The 21161-nt window shown below is 43.6% G+C and overlaps 8 protein-coding genes across 8 annotated transcripts; 6 read left to right on the top strand and 2 right to left on the bottom strand.

The window, feature by feature from the left end:
- Nucleotides 1–130: 130 nt before the first annotated feature.
- On the top strand, nt 131–1081 carry V865_000135 (uncharacterized protein; the record flags this gene model as incomplete). The annotated part of the gene is made up of 4 exons (XM_066223967.1): nt 131–257; nt 335–405; nt 519–714; nt 837–1081. 4 exons carry the CDS (start codon nt 131–133, stop codon nt 1079–1081), a joined length of 639 nt encoding a protein of 212 aa, XP_066080064.1.
- A 570-nt stretch (nt 1082–1651) lies between these two features.
- Nucleotides 1652–2201, top strand: V865_000136 (uncharacterized protein; the record flags this gene model as incomplete). The annotated part of the gene is made up of 3 exons (XM_066223968.1): nt 1652–1894; nt 1991–2107; nt 2181–2201. The coding sequence occupies 3 exons, from the start codon at nt 1652–1654 to the stop codon at nt 2199–2201; spliced, it is 381 nt and encodes a 126-aa protein (XP_066080065.1).
- A 1470-nt stretch (nt 2202–3671) lies between these two features.
- On the top strand, nt 3672–5580 carry V865_000137 (uncharacterized protein; the record flags this gene model as incomplete). Its single annotated transcript, XM_066223969.1, has 4 exons — nt 3672–4197; nt 4319–4950; nt 5084–5351; nt 5429–5580. The coding sequence occupies 4 exons, from the start codon at nt 3672–3674 to the stop codon at nt 5578–5580; spliced, it is 1578 nt and encodes a 525-aa protein (XP_066080066.1).
- Nucleotides 5581–5905: 325 nt separating this feature from the next.
- V865_000138 (uncharacterized protein) lies at nt 5906–9361 on the bottom strand (the record flags this gene model as incomplete). The annotated part of the gene is made up of 8 exons (XM_066223970.1): nt 5906–6608; nt 6738–7027; nt 7098–7815; nt 7904–8316; nt 8390–8499; nt 8787–8837; nt 8907–8956; nt 9027–9361. 8 exons carry the CDS (start codon nt 9359–9361, stop codon nt 5906–5908), a joined length of 2670 nt encoding a protein of 889 aa, XP_066080067.1.
- Nucleotides 9362–9672: 311 nt separating this feature from the next.
- V865_000139 (uncharacterized protein) lies at nt 9673–10954 on the top strand (the record flags this gene model as incomplete). Its single annotated transcript, XM_066223971.1, has 7 exons — nt 9673–9691; nt 9747–10019; nt 10088–10247; nt 10312–10436; nt 10511–10576; nt 10639–10772; nt 10847–10954. 7 exons carry the CDS (start codon nt 9673–9675, stop codon nt 10952–10954), a joined length of 885 nt encoding a protein of 294 aa, XP_066080068.1.
- Nucleotides 10955–11380: 426 nt separating this feature from the next.
- V865_000140 (uncharacterized protein) lies at nt 11381–14845 on the top strand (the record flags this gene model as incomplete). The annotated part of the gene is made up of 5 exons (XM_066223972.1): nt 11381–11489; nt 11556–11756; nt 11832–14110; nt 14184–14402; nt 14471–14845. 5 exons carry the CDS (start codon nt 11381–11383, stop codon nt 14843–14845), a joined length of 3183 nt encoding a protein of 1060 aa, XP_066080069.1.
- Nucleotides 14846–15079: 234 nt separating this feature from the next.
- V865_000141 (uncharacterized protein) lies at nt 15080–16941 on the bottom strand (the record flags this gene model as incomplete). Its single annotated transcript, XM_066223973.1, has 6 exons — nt 15080–15142; nt 15238–15668; nt 15735–15844; nt 15954–16081; nt 16140–16197; nt 16271–16941. 6 exons carry the CDS (start codon nt 16939–16941, stop codon nt 15080–15082), a joined length of 1461 nt encoding a protein of 486 aa, XP_066080070.1.
- Nucleotides 16942–17513: 572 nt separating this feature from the next.
- V865_000142 (uncharacterized protein) lies at nt 17514–20812 on the top strand (the record flags this gene model as incomplete). Its single annotated transcript, XM_066223974.1, has 6 exons — nt 17514–17606; nt 17707–17971; nt 18041–18705; nt 18767–18862; nt 18915–19058; nt 19112–20812. 6 exons carry the CDS (start codon nt 17514–17516, stop codon nt 20810–20812), a joined length of 2964 nt encoding a protein of 987 aa, XP_066080071.1.
- Nucleotides 20813–21161: the final 349 nt, after the last annotated feature.

Genomic DNA, 21161 nt, shown 5'->3' on the forward strand with positions numbered 1-21161 from the left:
ACCGCTTCATATTGTGTGATGTTCCATGTTCGATAATCGATAATCGATGTTCTGAAAAGTCAAAAGCTCTATTGTTGTCCTCTGACTGTTATCATTAACCCATCCACAACACAGCACTCCCCTCACCATCATGTCCGCCTCTACACCCATTCGAATCGCAGGTGCTACTGCCGCAGTAGCTCTGACCGGTTTCCTAGGTTATGCAGTCTACTTTGATTATATGAGAAGACATTCTCCCGAGTTCAGAAAAGGATTGAGTGGGTTCGACAAATCATTCAACTCAAAAGGAGGAATGGGAAAGTATACTGATGATATTTGTTTTGTTTGTGATCAGAGAAGCAACATAAGAAATTGGCGGTAGCTGCTGAAGCTCAGTCTAAAGCTGAGAAAGAGAGGAATTCCAAGGTACGTTATTCGATACATCATATCTATCTCCCATCCCGTTTGCGAATGTGTATATATGATCTGTCGATGAAAGAGGCCTGTTCAACTGACATTATGTTCATCACCCTTCGTAGTTACTCCGACAAGCACTCGTTGAGATCCAATTAGAAGCCTTACCAAGTTCACCAGAACAACAGGAAGCTTACTTCCAAGAACAAGTTGCCGAAGGTGAAAAGACAGCTACGATGGGACCTGAATATCACGTCAAGTCAGCTTCTCACTTCTATAGAGCTTTGAGAGTCTATCCTCAACCTTTGGAACTCTTAGGTAGTAAGTGTTGCGAAATCCTTTCTTATTTCCAAACCCCTTTTCCAATGTATAGCTGATTTCCTCGTTACACCTCGTTCTTCATCATTATAATATTTGCTGAATGCTTATACTGCGCGTTATAGTCTACCAAAGAGTCGTCCCTCCACCTGTTTGGGCTCTACTCATCGAACTCACCTCATTGTCCGGTGCATCAGCCGCATCTTCGTCAGGTCCAGCATCCACCGCTATCCCCCCTCCTCCTCAAGCTTCCGTAGCTGACATCGACGATGCGTCGCCTGTAGTTGGAGAGGCACCAAGCCCAACTAGTGCCAGTGCAAGTCAAGGGAGTGGAACGGATTGGGAGAAAGTGAGCGAGGAGGCGGCATAAGACTGTGCATCATGAACGAATAAGAGGTAGAGGAGGAAGTGTATATGTTGTGGGAGATATGCATAGGAGGATTAGCAGTAGCAGGATATATGCCAATACGTTTTTGATTCCCCCATCTACAGGATAATGTCGTATCATAGTAGTCATAGTAGTTAGTACATATTCACATCTCATCTCACTTTTCATTTTCATGTATCGAATTTTCCCATCACTCTCATGCTTAGAATGGATATTACGTAAATAATTTGCACGGTGACCGAGACAAAGTAATGTTTATCATGGCAGGAGACAGGAGTTTGGGCTATGCTACAATCCATTCACCGCAGCTTCAACTTATAAGACAGCATTCACAATTCGTTCATAGGTCTTCTATCCTCATCACATTCTCCAGCAGGTGCACACATAGCTCACAGACAAGGAAGGAAATACAGTCGAATTTACTATTCATATCACGTCGACCCTCAATACATCATTACCTCTCCTCGGTCCAATCACACATAAACTCAACGAAGACGTTCAACTTCAACCCCTCCTTAACATCGCACACTCTCACGTCTTCAGGATAAGACAATGGGAAACTGTTTCTCCGACCCATCTCACAAACCTTCCAAGGGGCAGGGCCAAGGACAGAAACTCGGTTCGGGTCCTACACCCACTCAACAGCAGAAAACGCAGACAAAGAGTACCATCAAATCACCTACGAATCATGAACCACCTAGAACGCTGGGAGGCGGAAGTGGCGTAAGCGCAGGTGGAGATATAGCAGATCCGAGAGAGAGGGCTCTGAAAGCTGCTGAAGAGAGAGCGAAAGCTGTAAGTATCTAATCTATGTTACCACCACAACCTCACTTGTCATGGATCATGAATGGTCGAGTGAAATGTAATTGACATATACGGTATGTCATATAGTCTCAGAACAAAGGTGTCAACACGTCTAATCCGAAAGCGGGTCAACTATCCGCCAAATTAGCTGCTGAAAATAGGAGTAAGAGTACATCGAATAATGCAAACGATCAACGGATGATGGTGAGTGATACTCATGACCTAAAAGATCATGTGTATAGGAGATAGAAGCTGATATACGTGTTTCACTCCATAGGATCGAGGTGAATGGAATTAAGAGTTGGTAAGCGGCGATCGATCAGAAGGGTGAAATGGAATGAAACAGGATAGAATAGAGAAAGGGAACGGATGATACCAAAAGATCAAGAAGATATCGGTTCATAGTACATGGAAAAAGTGTCATATTGTTTGTTATTTGTTCAATTCTCAGTTGTATGTAACAATAAATATACCCCAAGCTATCTATGTGATGAAGAATGTTTCCTGCTTTGTCCTACGATTGGTTTGTTGGTAAGGCCTCTCATATAGAGACGGGATGACATTTCTCTCTCATTTCATATTGAATAGTTCGATGGTGGTGAGAGTATGCGCTGAATATACAGGGTGTTTGTATCGACACATCATACGTACTATCTCTTCACCCTTTTTTTCTCTCTATCTGACTCGACTCAGTGCATCCTTATCAAGATAACCTATCTCTCATGCTTATCATTTTGGATGAGTCCAGCCATGACTGCCATGACGTTCAGCCATGATCAAAGGGTTGAGAAGTCTGATACCTTCTAGTCTGAGTTTCGACTTGTCCTTCTTTATGCGTCTTGTATGTGTGCATAGAGAAGTCACTCAAAGGATGGTCTGTCGGGTTGAGTCGCTTTGGATAGATAAACAGATAAAGGACCACCTGACCTATCGTGTCGTACTCGGTATATGACTATAACAGGCCGTATACATGCATATATACATATAAATAGGGATAGTCATCAAGTTATCAATCTATTTTCCCGTCTTTTCCAATCTTTTCCAATCTATCATTCACCCCGTTTTCCAATCTCTGATTCAGGTGAGTACCATTCGTATTCAATTGCACCAACCATAATCTCGGATAGTCGGTCCCCCTGTCCGGTCATATCCGGTAACTGGAGTACGGCAGTTACAGTAGTGACTCAGACCTATGGGAATGTGGAATGTCACCACCAACTGTATGATTGTCTTGTGACTCTCGATTGCTTTCACATTCCCCTTTTATCATACAGCTTGACTTGTGGTTGTGATTGACTTCCTGTCGTCCTTGCATCTTTTCTTACGTTCATACACATGCCAGGTGGATGCCTTTGCCCGACTACCATCCAATCTCAATCCGTAGTACCGAGCTAATCCCATTACAATCGACGGTCTTGGCCGATTAGCAAACAATCGTAATCAATCAACAAGGCCTAATTATAGCGGAGCACCGTGCGTAGATATTTGATATTTGATAAACCTGTAAGTTGACTCGTTCATATCTCCAAGTCTTCAGCACGCACACATCGAGGTCCTTCTTACATCCATCCTCCACAGCCTGCTATCAAGTCGAGATAAGAGCAAAGAGCTGATAAGCATTCCTTCTCCTCCCCACCCATTCGCTTTACCTCTGATTGACACTTAAAATCGACTCGATACTTTACGATCGGGCAACTTCCCCTTTGACATTTTTTCTTGATCATCCAACCTAAACACATCTCCCATCTTCCCTTCCATCCCACTCACCATGTCACCGACTCTTCTCGTTCGTGGACTTGCCAAACCAGCTACTCGCCTTTCATCCATCCGATCAATACATAGCAGTATGACACCTCGTGGACCCGCCCTCAACCTCAAAACGATCAACCCCTCAATCCTAGACGTGCACTATGCCGTCCGTGGTGAGCTTGCCATCAAGGCAGACAAATACAGCCAACAGCTCGCTTCGCCAGGTCCATCGAGTGGATCTAACACCACCAACGTTGAGACCTTGGATCACGATTTGCCGTTCAAACATGTCGTTACTGCTAATATCGGTAATCCACAACAAAAGGGATTAAATCAGAAACCTCTCACTTACTGGAGACAAATCATCAGTTTGTTAGAATACCCAGATTTGTTTGAGAAACATCAAGAATTGGCTGAGAAGATATACCCTAAAGATGTGATTGCGAGAGCGAAGAGTTTGTATAAGGAGATTGGAAGTGTAGGAGCTTATACGCATTCGAAAGGTGTTTTGGCTATTAGGAAAAGGGTAGCCAAGTTCATCGAGGGTGAGTCTGTCATGATTTCATTTCATCACTTCCTTTAACTCTCATCCCGTATACGATCCTACTCTTCAGTCTATCATATAAGTTTTCAGAAGCTGACGAGAGCATCGTGTGATATCCACAGAACGAGATGGATACCCTGCCGATCCCGAATCAATTTTCCTCACTGCCGGAGCTTCCGCTGGTGTATCTTCCATCCTCTCCATTGCCTTACGACAGGGAGACGGCTGTATGATCCCCATACCTCAATATCCCCTTTATACCGCTACACTCGCCTACCTCAATGCCGAGCCATTACCCTACTATCTCTCGGAAGAACGAGACTGGTCGATGGATCATGATACATTGCTCAAAGCAGTCTCAGAGGCTAAAGCGAAGGGAACTCCAGTCAAAGCATTGGTAATTATAAATCCTGGTAATCCAACCGGTGCATGTTTATCAAAAGAAGCAATGGAAGCAGTTGTTCATCTATGTTATGAAGAAGGTATCGTCCTGTTGGCAGACGAAGTTTATCAACTTAATATATACGACCCATCCCATCGACCTTTCATCTCATTCAAGAAGATATTGAAATCCATGCCTGAACATATCGCCAATTCTGTCGAATTGATATCGTTCCATTCGATATCTAAAGGAGTGTCTGGAGAATGCGGTAGAAGAGGTGGTTATTTCGAATGTGTCAATATAGATGAAAAAGTTATGGAACAAGTTTATAAGATGGCTAGTGTCACTTTATGTCCACCTGTTTCAGGTCAGGTGAGTTTTGACATTTTTTTTTGGTTTTTGTTTTTGTTTTAATCTATTTCCCCACTCTTATCATCTTAGAAGACATATTTTCTTTTTTTTCCTTCTTATGGTATATACTAATGGTTTTCACCTTCTTTCACAGATCGGTGTAGATCTCATGGTATCCCCTCCACCTGCCGACTCCGAATCCTATCCTTTATGGAAAGAAGAAACTTCCTTAATCCATAACAACCTGAAAGAACGATCTTACCTCATGGCAGAACATTTCAACAAGTTACCTGGAATGTCATGTAATGATGCTGAAGGAGCCATGTACTTGTTCCCTAAAATTGAGATGCCCCAAAAAGCTATTGAGGAAGCTAAGAAGAGAGGTAAAGAGGCGGATGTGATGTATGCTTTGGACTTGTTAGGTGAGTCTCGGCTTGGGCTTTAGGACCATATTTTCAGAATTTAACTGACTAACTTTGTGTGATCACTTTTTTTACAGACGCAACTGGTATATGTGCTGTAGCAGGATCGGGATTCGGTCAAGAACCTGGAACGTATCATATTAGAGTGACTGCCTTGTGTCCTGAGACTAAAGAGTTTGTAGGGAGGTTTGAAAAGTTCCACAAAGAGTTTATGGACAAGTACAAGTAAAAAGCAGAATATGAATGTGGGATCAGAAGGGTATTTGAGAGGAAGAGAGATAATCATTGGAGTTTAGGTGGTTGAGAAGAGAAGGGACAAGGAGAAACGTTTCCCCATAGCTCTGTGTATAATCAAAGTCGAAAATAGTCTTGTCAATGCTATCTTACTGTGCATAATATGAATATACCATACCATACCATATGATAATTCGCCTGATATGATTAACTGACCGTGAAGGAATGATCATCCTCATCTGCCAAGCCACACAAATACATTCATACAACTTATGACATCTGAGATTTGATAATGATCGATGATACCTTATTATACGTACTTAATACCTTCTATCTCTATCCCTATCCCTATTTCCCCAACCATTATCTCTTTTCCTCGGATCTCTACCACTTCCACCTTCTCTTTCCCTTTCTCTATCCCTCCAATCTCGAGTTGGTCCCGATGGAGGTTGGGGTGTATACCCACCAGATGAAGGAGGGTAAGGTGAATAACCTTGTTGCTGCTGTTGTTGTGGGTACTGATTTTGATAGGGATATTGGCTGACAGGATACTGCGTAGGTATCGCATTGCCTGTTATTGGCGGAGTAGACCCACCCGTAGGTATAGGTGTGGGTGTGATACCGCCTACTGCATTTTGGAGTGCTGTAGGGTTTAGACTAGCCATGAGAGCTTGAAGTTGATCATTTTGAATGACCGGTACACCTGAACCTGAGGCTGAACCAAGTGTAGACTGGGGCTGGGGCTGGGGCTGGGGCTGGGGCTGGGGTTGGGGTGGAAGTTGAGGTTGAGGTGGTCTTGCTGCAGGTTGAGGAATAGGAGTAGGTGTGGGAGTAGTAGATTTATTACAAAGGAAAATACCTAGAAATACCGATGTGGATCTACCTTGTTTGGGAAGTGAATATCCATCGATCAATTCTGTAAATTCAGGAGAATCATCTTGCGGTCTAAGTGGAATTAAGTATAGTTCTTTCGCTGCTCCTTGAGGGGGATGAGAACCGTATGGAAGATAAATCGCATGCCGACTATAGTATTGACAACAAAATAATCAGTATAAAGTCCAAATCTGACTCATCGAACAGGAATGAAATGTTTGTAATTTCTTGCATTTGCTTTCTGATCAGGTGGAGTGGATTGGTCAGCTATCAACTCACTCTCTCGAAATATGATAATCTACCATCTCCTCCCACGTCAAAATCTCTTCATCTTTCGCATTTCCATCTAAACTAAACGCAACAGTGATCAACTCCTTGGTGGGATTTAATCTCATATCACTTAGGTATTGGAGGGAATTCGCGGTGGGTACTCTACCTGTAATTTCGATGGTCTTATGAGGGAGTAACACATTCCAGTCGATAGAAGAGGAAGAGGAAGAAGATGGACGACATGTCAGTCGGAGACACATTGGAGGGATGATTTTGGATAAGTTCGCAGGGTTGACAATCTATTTTTTATCATATTGTGATTAACACTTTGAATTTCCATTTTGCTATTCCAAAAGAATTGACACTTACACCTCCTGACCATAGTATTTCTTTCGATTCAAATACCTCAATCTCACTTTTTTCTACTTCTTCAGGTTTATCATCCAATTCATCATCCATCTCCATATCTATATCACCTATTATATCACTCAAATCCAAATTACTCTGATCGACATTGAAAGTTTCTCCTTTATTAGCATTGTCATCATCGTCCTCACGATCACGATCCTTGTTCCAAGCCGAATTGACACTAAACGAAGTCTGTCTGAGCGGAGAGGGTAGAATCGTACTAGTATCAATCGATTCGGATCTTTTATGTTCCACTTTAAATTTCGGTTGGTCTTTCGTTATTGGTGACTTTTCAGATACCGATACCGATACCTCTGAAGAGGGATTATTAATCTTTTCCCATTCTCTTTTCTTATCTTCTTCAGCTTTTATTCTAGCCAATTCTTCCTGTTGAGCTAAAAGGATCATCTCCTTCTCATGGACATTCTCAACTTTTTCGAATCCATCTCTACCCAATCTTATAGATGAAGAAGGTTCCAAATCAGATTTCGATTTTACCGTTTGTTCTAATACGGATTGTTTGGCCCTTTGTATAGCAGCCAGTTGCTCTTCACTTGCTAGATCCGCTGAAGTCAATGTAGCGATCTGGAGTGGATTCAACGTATGGGAAGTTATAGATGCAATTAAGTCTGGACGAAGACCTCGAGCGATTGAGGATGAAAGTAAGTTGAATTGAGTTCTAACAGACCATACCATGATTAGCTTAAATTATACTTCTACTCCTCATTCTTTACAATGTTTTTGTCTTTGCAAATGATGGTACTCACTTATACCTGGTTCCAGCTATTTCTTTACCATTGACTACATCCTTGAAATTATTATATATACCATCTTCCACCTCCGCACTGAACCTCTCGATCTCCTCGTGGGGAGTAGTATTACCGAAAACTTTGGTAAACAAAGGTATAAATTTCTCTCTGACATATTTCCGGACTGGTGGTAAGCCTGATAGCCCACTACCGCTCGAAGGTTTACTGTCAATTGAGGGTTTTCTATCAATTGCGATGGATGGTTTACGCTTTACGTCGGCGGATATCGATGTTCGAGATCTCTTGCTTTGAGGAGGAGGGGTTGGTTGGACTGAGGAATGACGAGAAGATGACGAATGGGCGATCTCAGCTTCTGATTCTGAGCCTGAGCCTGATTCGTCGTCGGAACTTTGGGAGGGCGTACGAGTAGTCTGTGAGGTCAGATTGGTCAGCAGCATTCAAAGCACGGCAGAGGAAGAAATAAGAGTAAGTAGGGTAGCTTACTTTTGGCTGTTTTTGTTTTTGTTTTGGTCTCTGTTTGGATGACTTCCTCTTGATTGGGACTACACCTGGCGGGGGTGAAGGGGAAGGGAACGTCGAGATGTCGTACTTATCTACAAGACATTGATCCAATGTATAAGCCGCTGTACAAAATAGACTAGATCAAATATATATGACAGTGTCTGAAGAACGAAAAGCAACAGTGACTCGAACATGTTGACAGACAAATGCTTGGTGTCATATTGCTCAAAGCAGAAGCAGAGCACATTGTATGCACCGATGGACGATAAACGACGAATGAGACATAACCCATCCATCCATATCGATATAGATTCGATTGACAAGAGGATTCTACTATCTACGTATCTACCTAGTCTAACCAGAGTGGAATCACACTTACAGGTCGTCTTGTTGTTTGTAGTCTCAGTACATTCAGGACACACATACACATCTGTCAATACAGAACACAAGATCGTCAGGATCGTCATTCGTTATCATCGTCGTTTTTGTGAGGACATACGGATTTTCTCAGCTTCGTCATCGGTCAATCCCATACAGTTGAAATGATACCTACAGAAATCACCTAAATGTCAGCAACCATCAATTCAATAAGAGATAATATGAGATACAGTATGCTCACCAATCATTACATTCTCCACATTCGATCATCGGCCCATCATTATCGGTCTTACAAATGCAGTATACCTGTCCTTCAGCTACAGCTACTTTCTTCCCTTTGCTCTTCTTCCCTTTCGCTTGCGATTTCGACTTTGATGCAGGTTTTTCAAGTGCTGAGACCACTTCCTCGGCCTGTGACTGCGCCTGCTTGTGCAGATATCGTTTAGTCTCTTCGGCCTCCAACACTCTCTGCGATTTCACTCGCGTTCGTCCGGTGGTTCGAGCTGGGACCGCATCATGACTTGTACTTGCACTTGTACTCGCTTCTGGCTGTGGTGAAGTTACTGTTTCGGACATGTTTCGCTTGAATATGTATATATGCAAGATGGATTATCGTATACACAGAATGAGGTTGATGAGGAATGTTTATCCAGTTTACATTCTGGGGGTGTGGGTGGAAGGTGGATCAAGTGATAAGGGATCTTGTGGCATCAAAGTGACGTGGCATTATTTGATCAATCATTCAACGTGTTGTTGATGTTGGGTGTCTCATCGTCATCATCTCCATCTCTATTTCCCATTTCATCCCTTTATCTATCTAACAGTCAAGGGCATTCATAACATATTATCACATATTCATATATCACCTACAGCTCAATCCGCCCACGATGGCGTATAGACAGACAAGTGAGCCGTCTTGCGAACACACAGCCGAGCACAGCTGACAAAATGAATGAAATAGACGATCCATTCGCAGACTCCTCGCAGCACGCCACCCTCGATACCGACCCATTCTCAGACCCAGTCAAAGACCCATTTTCTCAACCTAACGAGTCGTCCGTCTCTTTTGGAGGTCAATCGACGAATGCCTATGGTGATTACGGAAGGGGTGGGGCGAATGACACCTCCCGAGCGGACGAGCTGAGTAGGAGGGAAGCTGAGCTGGCTAGGAGAGAGCAAGAGCTGGCGAGGAGGGAACAGGAGAATGCGATACATAGGAATAACTGGCCTCCTTGTGAGTTATCCTCATGGCATACGATTCAACGCTGTTGCTAATTGTGCTTGATGCGGGATTTGTCATAGTCTATCCAATCGTGCACTATGATCCAAATATCATTGAAGACCCAACGAAAAGACAGACTATAACCTTGATAGGTTATCAATGGTATGCCCTTGCTGCCACGCTCATCATCAACATGCTGGGATGTATCTTCCTTTTACTTGCTGGTGCTTCGGAAGGAGGGTAAGTAAAAGCATCCAAGGATAAACCTATGAACGTCAACTTATATCGTATATCGTTTGTACAGTGCCGACTTGGCGAGTTCGATAAGTTACGTAGTTGTAATTGGCCTTGCGTCGTTCATACTTTGGTTCAGACCTATCTATTTGGGGTATTGTAGGACAGAAGGTAAAACCATGGCTGTTTTTTTCTGTAAGTGTATTGTTATTTTTTTTGTTTCATCATTGGAGTGTACAGTCAAGCTGATTTGGATTTGTATAAAATAGACATTTACTTCTTATTTGGTGGTTTCCATCTGCTCTACTCTATCTACATGTTGGTCGGTATCCCCTGTAAGTCTCTCATCACTCGTCAGACATGAGCTATGCTAATATGTGATTCCTGTTGTAACCAGCAACTGGATCAGCAGGATTGATCAATACCATCGGAATGTTCACCCAGGGACATATCCTAGCTGCTGTATTCGGTACGATCTCAACTGTCGGATGGGCATTCCAAGTTCTAGGTGGTGGTTTCCTCTACAAACGGGTACGTATACGACGATATACACCTGAACTTCCTTTGTTTGTGAGAATGACGCTAATCAGATAGATATGTGATAGGTATGGGATTTCAAGAATGGTAATGGTGATATCAGCATGGAAAACGCTACGAACCAACTTAAAGCTAGCTCTATCAAGACTATCGTGCTGCACCAAAGTAGGATGTAAGATCGCTGATTGAGAACAAATAGGAAGATACGGGGATGTAACGATATAACTGGAAAGCTTGGAGGGAAAGTGACATTTACATATTTATCTACATCTACACGAAGGATCCTCTTAATACCATATGAGCGCGATCCTATGCACAAGATTAATGAACGAAACTGGAGACTTGGCCCATTCCCAATGCAATCCATGCATGCGTACCGTATATCGCAAAGATATCGTATTTCAATATTGATTATTGTTGAGGAAGTAAACAACTGAACCGGTACACGTGGCTGATTTTACTTTGACTTTCCCCTGCACCTCACTCACCCAACGTAAAACGTAAACAAACAACCACAAATCCATCTCACATCTATCCGCACATTCCTCTTCTCATTCATTCATACATACGTACCAATACATATCCTCAAGCATACTACCACCATGTCAGCTGTAGCTGGACCAGGTCCATCCAGCATGGCTTCTTCCATGGTGCCCACCTCCGCTCGTATGAAGGTGAAGAAAAGAGTAGTCAACCTGGTCAATCCAGCAGGTGAGTTGTGTTATTCTGAAATGAAGACCTGTTCAACTCATGAATGGTCGTTTCCTTCACCTTTAGATCCTCAAGACTTCTCTGCACAGAGCATCTCCCCATCCACCTCACCCAATACCTCTGCTCACATGGAAGAGGAACCGGTCACAGAGGAGAAGATCACTCCGCCTATCATGCGATTTTCAGAAACAACTCAGACATTCAATTTTACTCCTGGAGTCAAAGGTATACTCAGATCAACAGGTACACCAGGATCAGGTAATGGGGGTGAGTCAAACATTTCTCATGCTATCCATCTCCTAGATCTTCGATCTTCTGGAGCTGATAAAGGGGGAAACACAGTTCGATTCTTCCCTAAAAACAAATTCAGGATTATCACCCCTAACGCCTCGGTGCATCAACCTACACCTAAACCACCCGCATCACCTACCAATTCGTTCTTCTCTCAACTTCTAGCAGTCACTATCCCGTCGATGTCTCCTCGACGAGGTTCAGCCTCAGAGGAGGTGAAGGGTGCTGATGAAAGTTGGGAAATCCCAGGACAAGAAGGGGAGATTTCCCTGGTAGCTTCGTCAATCGCTTCGGGAGATAGGTCAATAGAGAATCATAATTGGGATGAACAAGTTGATGAGAGGGAGATAGACGAAAGTATAGGTGATGTAAGAGAAGACTCATGGAATGGTCAACCTCAAATACATTGTTCTCCCTTGGCATTACCCGAAGGCGATGCAAACACTTCCAAAGAAACGAGTTTGATAGGGTTCGAATTGCCTTCGACGGAATTACAATATCCCGATGATATGTCCAATTTACTCTCGACGAGATTCCAGCCTGAAGATTCATCTTTCTCCATTAACGATCTTCCATCTTCTAATCTACCGACAGCGAAAGATCTGCAAACCTTATCGCCGATCAAGGAGGATTTGACGAACAGGACTGAAGATGAGTTTTGGAATGTCCCAACTTCCACCAATACACAAGAAAATCATTCCATATCTTCCGAACATTCAGATCTGGGAGCGACAGATTTATCGAACCCAACTATCAGACGACCTATCACATCGGCTGTCAATCAGTCGGACCAGACGACCAGTCCAACACCTATCGGAAGACCATACAATACCTCATCGATATTCGCAGACATGTCGGCCGAACAAGCTGAGCTCACTTGGCCCCTCACTCGAAGGAACGAAGACGACGACCAGGAACTAGATTCTAATTTCCCTACGCCTATCAAATCTTCTTCTCCACCTTCAAGCAAAAACTTACAAACTCCCAAAGCAGGTGCGCGCTCCGGTGATATAACGCAGTTTTTCGATACCACCATGACGATGTCTTTCTCCTCTCCCTCTCCGAAAGCGATCGTACTTCATTCATCTTCTTCATTTTCGGCGCAAGCTCAAGATCTCATGGTGCCCACTCAGAAATTGTTTGAAGCTCAAGTAGCTCATACCTCAGCTCTGACAGCCGAATTGGAGCTTTACAAAGACCTGGCGAAGAAATTACACGATGAAGTTGTAGAGCGTGATGAGTGTCTGGCCAAATTGAATTTGAGAGCGTTAGAGGCTGAAGTATTACATGATCAAATGCAAGATCTACAAAGGGAAATGACGAGTCTCAGATCGGAATCTAGGAGGAAAAGTTTATCCCCTTCACCTGTAGATTCACCTACATCTATGGCTACAGCTGGTCTCAGAGCGAGACAGGGGGTAGTAGGGATGTCAGATCGGACGATGGCTGCTCAGTCTGAAGCGAAAGAATTGGAAATTCGATTAGCGAAGACATTGGCTGATTCTGAAGACATGGTCAGGGAATTACATGAGGTTCAAATTGACAAGAAGCAATTGGAGGATGAGTTGAATGTACTGAGAAACCATAAGAAAATGATGGAAGATCAAGACAGGGATAGATTGGTGAAAGCGCAGGGTCATTCAGATGAAATGGAATTACTGAGACAAGAATTGGAAGATGCTCGTCAACATATTGATGAATTTACAACTGGGCACGATCACGAAGAAGAGATACGCCAACTTCAAGTGGAGTTGAAAGAGGCTCATCAACATATTGCGGATTTGCAATCTTACGAAGATGAAATGCATGCTTTGAAGGCTGAGTTGGATAGTGCTCATCGTCAATTGGATGAATACGAATCCAAATACAATGACGAGGACACTATTCAAAAAGATCTTGAAGATGCCAGGACTCAACTGGATCAGGTGGAGCATGAACTGGAAGATACCAAACGTCAACTAGAAGATAAGGAACAAGAGGTTCATACTTTGCAAGATGAGTTGGACAAAGTACATAGACAACATGATAATGGGGCGAACGGATCCATGGTCCAACATGAGCTCAACGAGGCCAATGAGAAGATCAAAGAACTGAAGATACACGTCAAAGAGTTGACGGAAAACAAGTTGGTAGACGAAGATGAAATTGAAGATCTACTTAATCAGGTTGATAAGCTGAAGGGTTACAGGAAAAGCGAAGAGGAAATGAAAAAGCGTATGAATGAGGTTGAAAATAGGTTGGAAGTTGAGATTAGTCGAAGGAAAGAATTGGAGAAGAGGTTCAAAGATGAAGAAGAGCTTGTGAGAGAGTTCGAGAAGGAGAATGAACATGTGAGTCTAGGGTCTGACAAAACCAGCGCATTTCAGTACTGTGATCAAGCTGATTTGATTGTCAATTACAAAGTTACGATACGCTGTTGCCCAAGCTGAAGAACATGTTCAACCATCATCATCGGATGAGCCGTCCTTATCCAAAATGAAAGAGGAAATCACCAAACTACGCTCTGAATCAGCTTCGAAAGATTTAGAAATCCTAAACCTCCAAAGGAGGAAGACCGAGTTGAAGGAGGATAGGGAAATGTTGAATATCGCCTTGGATTCGAAACAGCAGGAACTTGAACTTGTGAGCTATTCATGCCCAGTTTACTCAGGGTAGTTACTGATATGTCTTTTGATTTTTGGATGTTGTAGATGAAACGGAAATTCGCCGTCAAGGGAATAGCAGGATCCACACCATTAGGTACTTCTCAGAAGACCAATATAGGTATTTCTTCCACAACCCTCGAGACTCCATTGGTAGGTAAAGGTATACAAACTCGACGAAGATATTCTTTAGCCCAAAGTCAAAGTCAAACTCCCTTGGCGTTACCAAACGTACCTAAACATCTTCCATCGTCGCTCCAGACTCCTATCAACGGACGAAGAACAAGTCATGGAGTACAGCTCCATCCCTCAACGAGGATTACGGATAGAGTGATGAAGCGTTTAGAAGAGGAGAATGATCAGCAGGAGAATCAACCTCCTGTGAATGGATCTATAAGTAGAAGGCAGAGGGTTTTGGCTTGATCGTCCTTCTACTTGACTCGATACATGCTGTTTATATATGATATCCCATTTTCCACGATTTGACGATTGGAGAAGAATTCTTCTACTGTAGTTCACGACTCTCATTTATACCCCTTATATCCCTGCTATACCATTCTTTCAGTTTTGATACCATTTGGGCCCATTGATGATGCCATGAATATGGATATTGGTATGGATATTATATACATGGGTATGGGTCCGACCAAATCAAAACTACACCACACTGCTTGATTTACCTAATACTGTAGGAACGGAACTTGGAGGGATGAATCCGATCTACAACGAACACCAAAAGACACATTAGCTTGTCTACTCTACCTCCTCCCTGCGGGAGAGATTTGATTGAAACAACGGAAAGACGAAACACTCACCTCTGTACAAACAGCAGTAATCAAACTAGGCGGGGTCACATCATATACCAAATGCAATGGCGTCAAATTATGTTTACCCACACCACCCGTCGTAGACGACAGATCATTCGGTTTAATACCGAAACTTAGATTATTCGGTATATTCAACAGGTTGTCTACACTCCCCAATTCGTTGGTAGCTACACCGTCCAATACTACTTTTTCACCGAATTTGTAAGTTTCCACACATGCTACGACCGGTACGCGATGTTCTTTAGCCAACATCGATACGATCGCTGTTCCCGATCTGGAGTATAGTGCTCCATCTGAATGTAAGGCTGATCCACCGAGTAATACCAGATCTGCCTGAGGGAGTATGGAGGATAGAAGAGGGAGGAGGATGTATGTACAGGGTATTCCAGCTGAGGAGAGGGCTTCGAGTGATTGTCGACCTACAAATACAGAATGAATTAGCTTATATCAGACCATTATACTGTACTGGATCAGTGGGCACTTACCTTCTAACAGTGGTCTGGAATCGACTACTACAACTTTGAATCCTGCTTCGGGATCTGAGGCTTTCATGTCCCTATGAGCCTCGAGCAAGACCCTTTCAACAACTGATGATCTATAGAAAGCGCATAAGAATATTCTGTTAGTCACGCAGCAAGGATCGTTGTGACTGTAAATTTCCCAGGAATTCATGATGCGAAATGAAGGTTTATACTCCAACTCACCTCGCATAAGTCACAACGGTATCTCCATTTCTGATCTTCTCTTTGGCATTATCCGCAATCACCTTGTCGGCAAATTCTATCCTATCTCGAAGGTACAAACCGATAGCTTCAACCAAATAGTCTTTTTGCTATGACAATGTTACATCAAATGAGCTTATTGACCTTGGAGGCAAAGAAAAAGCTCACCTCAGCTTCTGACCTGTCTCCCTGTTCTCCCAGTCTATTGATTTCAGATTTCAACCATCTACAGAATTTGAAATGAAACATCATCTGTCAGCTACCTCACTGACGTTTTCAGTGTGAATATACTAGCTCACCTAATGGCATTTCCACCACCGACACCTTTAGGTCTACAACCTTCCAACCAAGCAATCATCGGACTGAGATAGATCGGTAGGTCTTTCCACAATACAGCTTGATCCGGACATTCATAATCTCTTATGACCTCTCTAAAAGCAGACATCATACCCATAGTCCTGGCATTGGCGCCCCTCAATTGTCCACTAGACATCAATACTCCTAATCTGACAATTAGCGGATGGAGTTTACCGTTAATCAAAGCAGCGGAAGTATCAGGGAAATCTTGATGAGGTAAATGAGAGAAAAAGAGATTTTGTTGGATGTTTGATAATGATAAGCCGGAAGGTTCACTGAAATGGGTCGGTCGTTGAGGTTTACTTGGACCGGGACCTCCAGCAGATGCTGATGCAGATCCGGAAGGAGCAAAAGAAGCTTGTCGACTTTCACCTGCAGCACCTGTATTCGTCACTGACAGAGTGGGTCTTCCCCCCTCATGCCCCGGACCGGCATTCTCCCCACCTCGAGCAGCTACTGCAGCTGCTCTTTTTTCTTTCTTAAGATCTTTGGCACTTTTCACTCTCTCCCCTCCTCCTCCTTTTTCGGGTTTAGGGTTTTGGGGTTTAGGTTGTTTAGGCTGTTTACCTTGAGTAGGCGGTTTCGATGACTCAGTGGCTGGTTCAGCTACCATCGTGACTGGAAGTGTGGGTGTGGCTCTTCAGGAAGAGTGCAAGTGAAATCAGGTGTATGTTGCAAATAGAAGACAAGGACAGCGAGAGGAATGTTGAGCGAGTCGATGATTGATTGATTTTGGATTAGTCGAGTCGCCACGTGGCAGACGTTGAAATTCTTCAACTGTACCACTGTGTTTTACACGGTGGTCACTTCACTTGTCACATCCATGCATAGATGCATGTGGACGGCGGTTAGACTTCCTATGAGCATGCATATGGCCTGTATCTCTCCTGGTGCATGAGTCCTGTACATTGAGGACACAACCAGGGGTATATCCAAATCCGACGGAATCAAAATCTTTGAGAATTCAGAATCGATTGTTTTTGTCTGACTGCATTTGCTCGTCCAATCTCAAGATTAAGATTGATCACATCCATCATCCTCAGCTAATATTCTAGAGCATCCATGTCTGTACCTCAATAAGTTCTCTTATATTCTCCTCCTCAAACGAGCCCCGTCCCCTCCTTTCGAGTCTTATCAAAACCCAAGACGAGTCCATGTCGTGATCGACTTGTTACTGCACTCATCATGGCATCTTCATCCTACACCGCTGCTCAAGCTTTGGACAGAGCAAGAGACCTTCTGAGTCAATCTATCGGACCTAAAGCAGGGACTCAAGCTGTACGTCTACGTCTCTTACTCGCTTAGGAAATGTCTTGGATCGAGTTTATCCAAGCCCATTTAAGCTGATTTTTCACTTTGGATTATTGCTCATATTTAGAAACGTAAATTCCAAGAACACCTCATCACTCTTCCCTCTTACCCGGAATATGAGAACAAGGCTTTTTTCGGTACCCTCGTCGCCAAATATTTCGGTGAATTCGAAGATTTACAAGATACAGCTATAGATGCATTGTTGGATCTGTGTGAAGATGAAGATGAAAAAGTTAGAATAATAGGTATTAAGGGATTAGGACCGACGGGGAAAACTGATCCGAGATGGGTAAGAGGAAATACGGGAGTGTTGTTACAACTTTTAGCATGTCGTAAGTTTCACCGAATTCGAAGACAGATCAGATTGGGTAGAGGTTCTGATTCTGATATCACTGTTGTAGAGCCGAGAGAATTGCGATACGTCAAAGAATCTTTACAAACCCTCTTCTCAGTTTCACCTTCAGAAGTTTTCCAAGTCATGATTGACGATTGTAAGAATACAGAGGAGGAAACGGGAACATCGAGATTGAACATCTTACAATACTTACAGAATGACCTGGCTGAACAGAGGAAGGAGATGCTCGAAAGTGGGATTAATCCAGAGGCGGAAGATATAGTCCGAGAAGGATTATTTGATATTCTTGAATATGCCAACGAAAGGGAAAGTAAGATAATATTGGGGATATTAGAAAACATATCAACTATCTCTGGCAAGAACGTGAATCAAAAGACGAAAAGCAGATATATCAAAGCCTTGATTAGATCTGTACCTTCAAAATCGTCAATAGAGAAGACTCAACCTCTTCTGGAATCGTTCAGAAGATATATCGAGAAGGTATCTCCTATAGATCCGAGAGTTGGAATATTGTTTTCCGCGAAACATGGCGAAGTGGTAGTCAAGCAGGCAATGAGTCAAAACGACTCCACAGCGATTTGGTTGGTGAATAGGTTGAAAGGGTGGACGAGAGAAGTCCTTGATACGTGGATGATGGAGGGAGATGATCAAGATTTGGGAGAGGATAACTTAGCTCCAGCTTTTTCGAAAAATGTTTTACCTCCGTTTCTTGTGGGTTTCTCGTCAACTCCCAAACAGCTATATCACTCTAACTCACTGAATATAATGGTAGGACGAGTGTGTAACTCTCTTCAGAAAAGGTAACCTTGCTTCAGCTGGGAACCTTATCGAGCCTATTATATATGCGATCTATCGCTTGACCACCATCGTAAGTCTATCTCGCCATCTCGCAGAGTCAAAGTGAGCTGACATTGCCACAGCACGATCGCAGATCCAACCTCATCATCCGTGCGGACTCCGATATACTGTCGGATCTAGCTAGGGAAGCCATCAAAGTAGAGAGACGTTTGCAGAAGGGTTCGGCAGAGGCGGAGAAGTGGGCCAACATCATAGATATGGCTGAGGTAGGTTTGCTTACTCATCTTGATATCTGCGACTGGTCTAATGTTATGAACAGATATTGGCGAATTCTAGGACCAAAGTGGTGAAGATCGTTCCATCATGGGAGATTTCGTCTAGTCGAGAATCAACAGCTCCCGCCTCATCTTCGCGACACAATGATATCCCCCCAAGAACAGCTACTCCACCGAGTGCGCCTCGAGGACCAAGAACATCTCAGGCTCCCCCAAGTGGTCCGAGAAGTAGTCAAGCAGGTCCATCTTCGTACAACTCGAAGCCTATTCCATCTGGTCCATCAAATGGCAATAGGTTCTCTGCGCCATCTGGACCATCTTCCTCGCGCTCGCAGCCTGGAAATTATGATAGGAGAGATCGATCACCTGAAAGAAGGCCTAGATCGCCAGAGAGAAGACCTCGCTCGCCTGAAAGAAGACCCCGGTCACCTGACAGGAGAGCTCGCTCACCAGATAGGAATCGGCGCAATATCGATAGACGATCTCGGTCTCGATCCGTCGAAAGAAAGCCTCCCACTGGTCCTTCTATCAAACGCGAATCGAACGTCGTACCCCCTCGGTCAACCGCTACGATCGACAGACCCCCGATACCTCCGCGAGACCAACCCAAACGGAGCATTCCAGCAGGACCTTCTGGTCAGATCAAACCTGATACCGCTCGCGAATTGCTATCTATGCGAAACGCCGCAACTGAAACCGCCGTCAAAGAAGACAATCAACCCACTATCACTGAAATAAATCCGCCTAAACCTGTGTCTCCCATATCAATCCGATCTTCACAGCCAGAGAAAAAGGCATTAGCAGAACCTCCTAGACGAGTCGAGAACAAACTACTTGAGGGTCCTTCCAAGCGTATGTCTCTTGCCGAACGTCTAGGCGCTCCTTCCCCTGCAACCATCACGCCAAGCTCCAACAAACGACCTCGCGAGAATGACGAGACTCGAACTGGCAGAGAGACAAGGAAAGAGGATGGTCAGAGCAACCACGAAGAAAGACCATCGTTGTTATCTAGACTCGCATCTAGAGATGGTGAGATGCCTCAAGCGAAGAGAGTCAAAGAGGTACCATCGAAAGAAGTGATGCAAACACCTACTGCTGAAGCTAACCGAAGTGTTGAAGGAGGAAGATTGTCTTTGTTAGATAGAATCAATGGGAGTGGTAAACCGAGTCAATCCACTATACCTACCAATCCCAGTATACCTTCTCCTTCACTCGCAACCACTACGATAAGGAGTGAAAACAAGACTCAACGAAACCATAAATTGCCATCAATTCAATCGACTGGAACACCAAAAGGTCTCAGTATCCTAAATCGTTCAGCAACTTCATCGCCCCAACCTCCAAATTTACCCACCAAACCTACACAAAGCTTATCGTTCCTTTCGCGCGCTACCAACTCCCCTTCCATTCCATCAGCCCCCAAGGGATTCTCCATACTCAATAGGGCATCGTCTTCATCCTCTCTCAATTCGTCTACAACCGCTTCAGCTACGACGTCGCACATAGTCGAAGAGAAAGGTGTGGTAAGGAAAGGAAGAGGGTTCAGAGAACGGACTCCGGATGGTATTGATATAACTATGATCGATGCGACTCCTTCAGCGGGGATGGATTTGGCTGGAAGGTTCAGTAATGGCAATGGTAATGGAAATGGAAATGGAAATGGTATTGGAGGTGGATTCAGGGGTGGGATAAGAGGGAGGGGTGGTCTGAGGGGTGGATTTGGAGCACATTTTGGACCGAGATGAGTAATCACACCGGGAATTGAGCCGAAGGAGAGTGGTGGAAGTCCAGGTATTGAAAGATGGATAGAAATGATAAGAAGGAATGAAAATTGAAACGAATGAACCTGATGTGAAGATAAACAGAACTTGAGTAACATGAAAGCAATTATCATATCACACTTCATCATATGAATCAGTATACTCGTCATGTATGTGAAATCATTGATATCAATTGTGAATCATTTCGACTGCGATCATTCCTTACATGGCAAGAACACTCAAACTAACAAGTTGAAATGTTGAAATCAGAGTCACACTGTCAATTCAGGACAGCTACACGAGTGTCTTACTCATAGGATGGATGACAGATGAT

Source organism: Kwoniella europaea, chromosome 1, assembly GCF_036810445.1.
Source record: "Kwoniella europaea PYCC6329 chromosome 1, complete sequence".
Classification (NCBI taxonomy): Eukaryota; Fungi; Basidiomycota; class Tremellomycetes; order Tremellales; family Cryptococcaceae; genus Kwoniella; species Kwoniella europaea.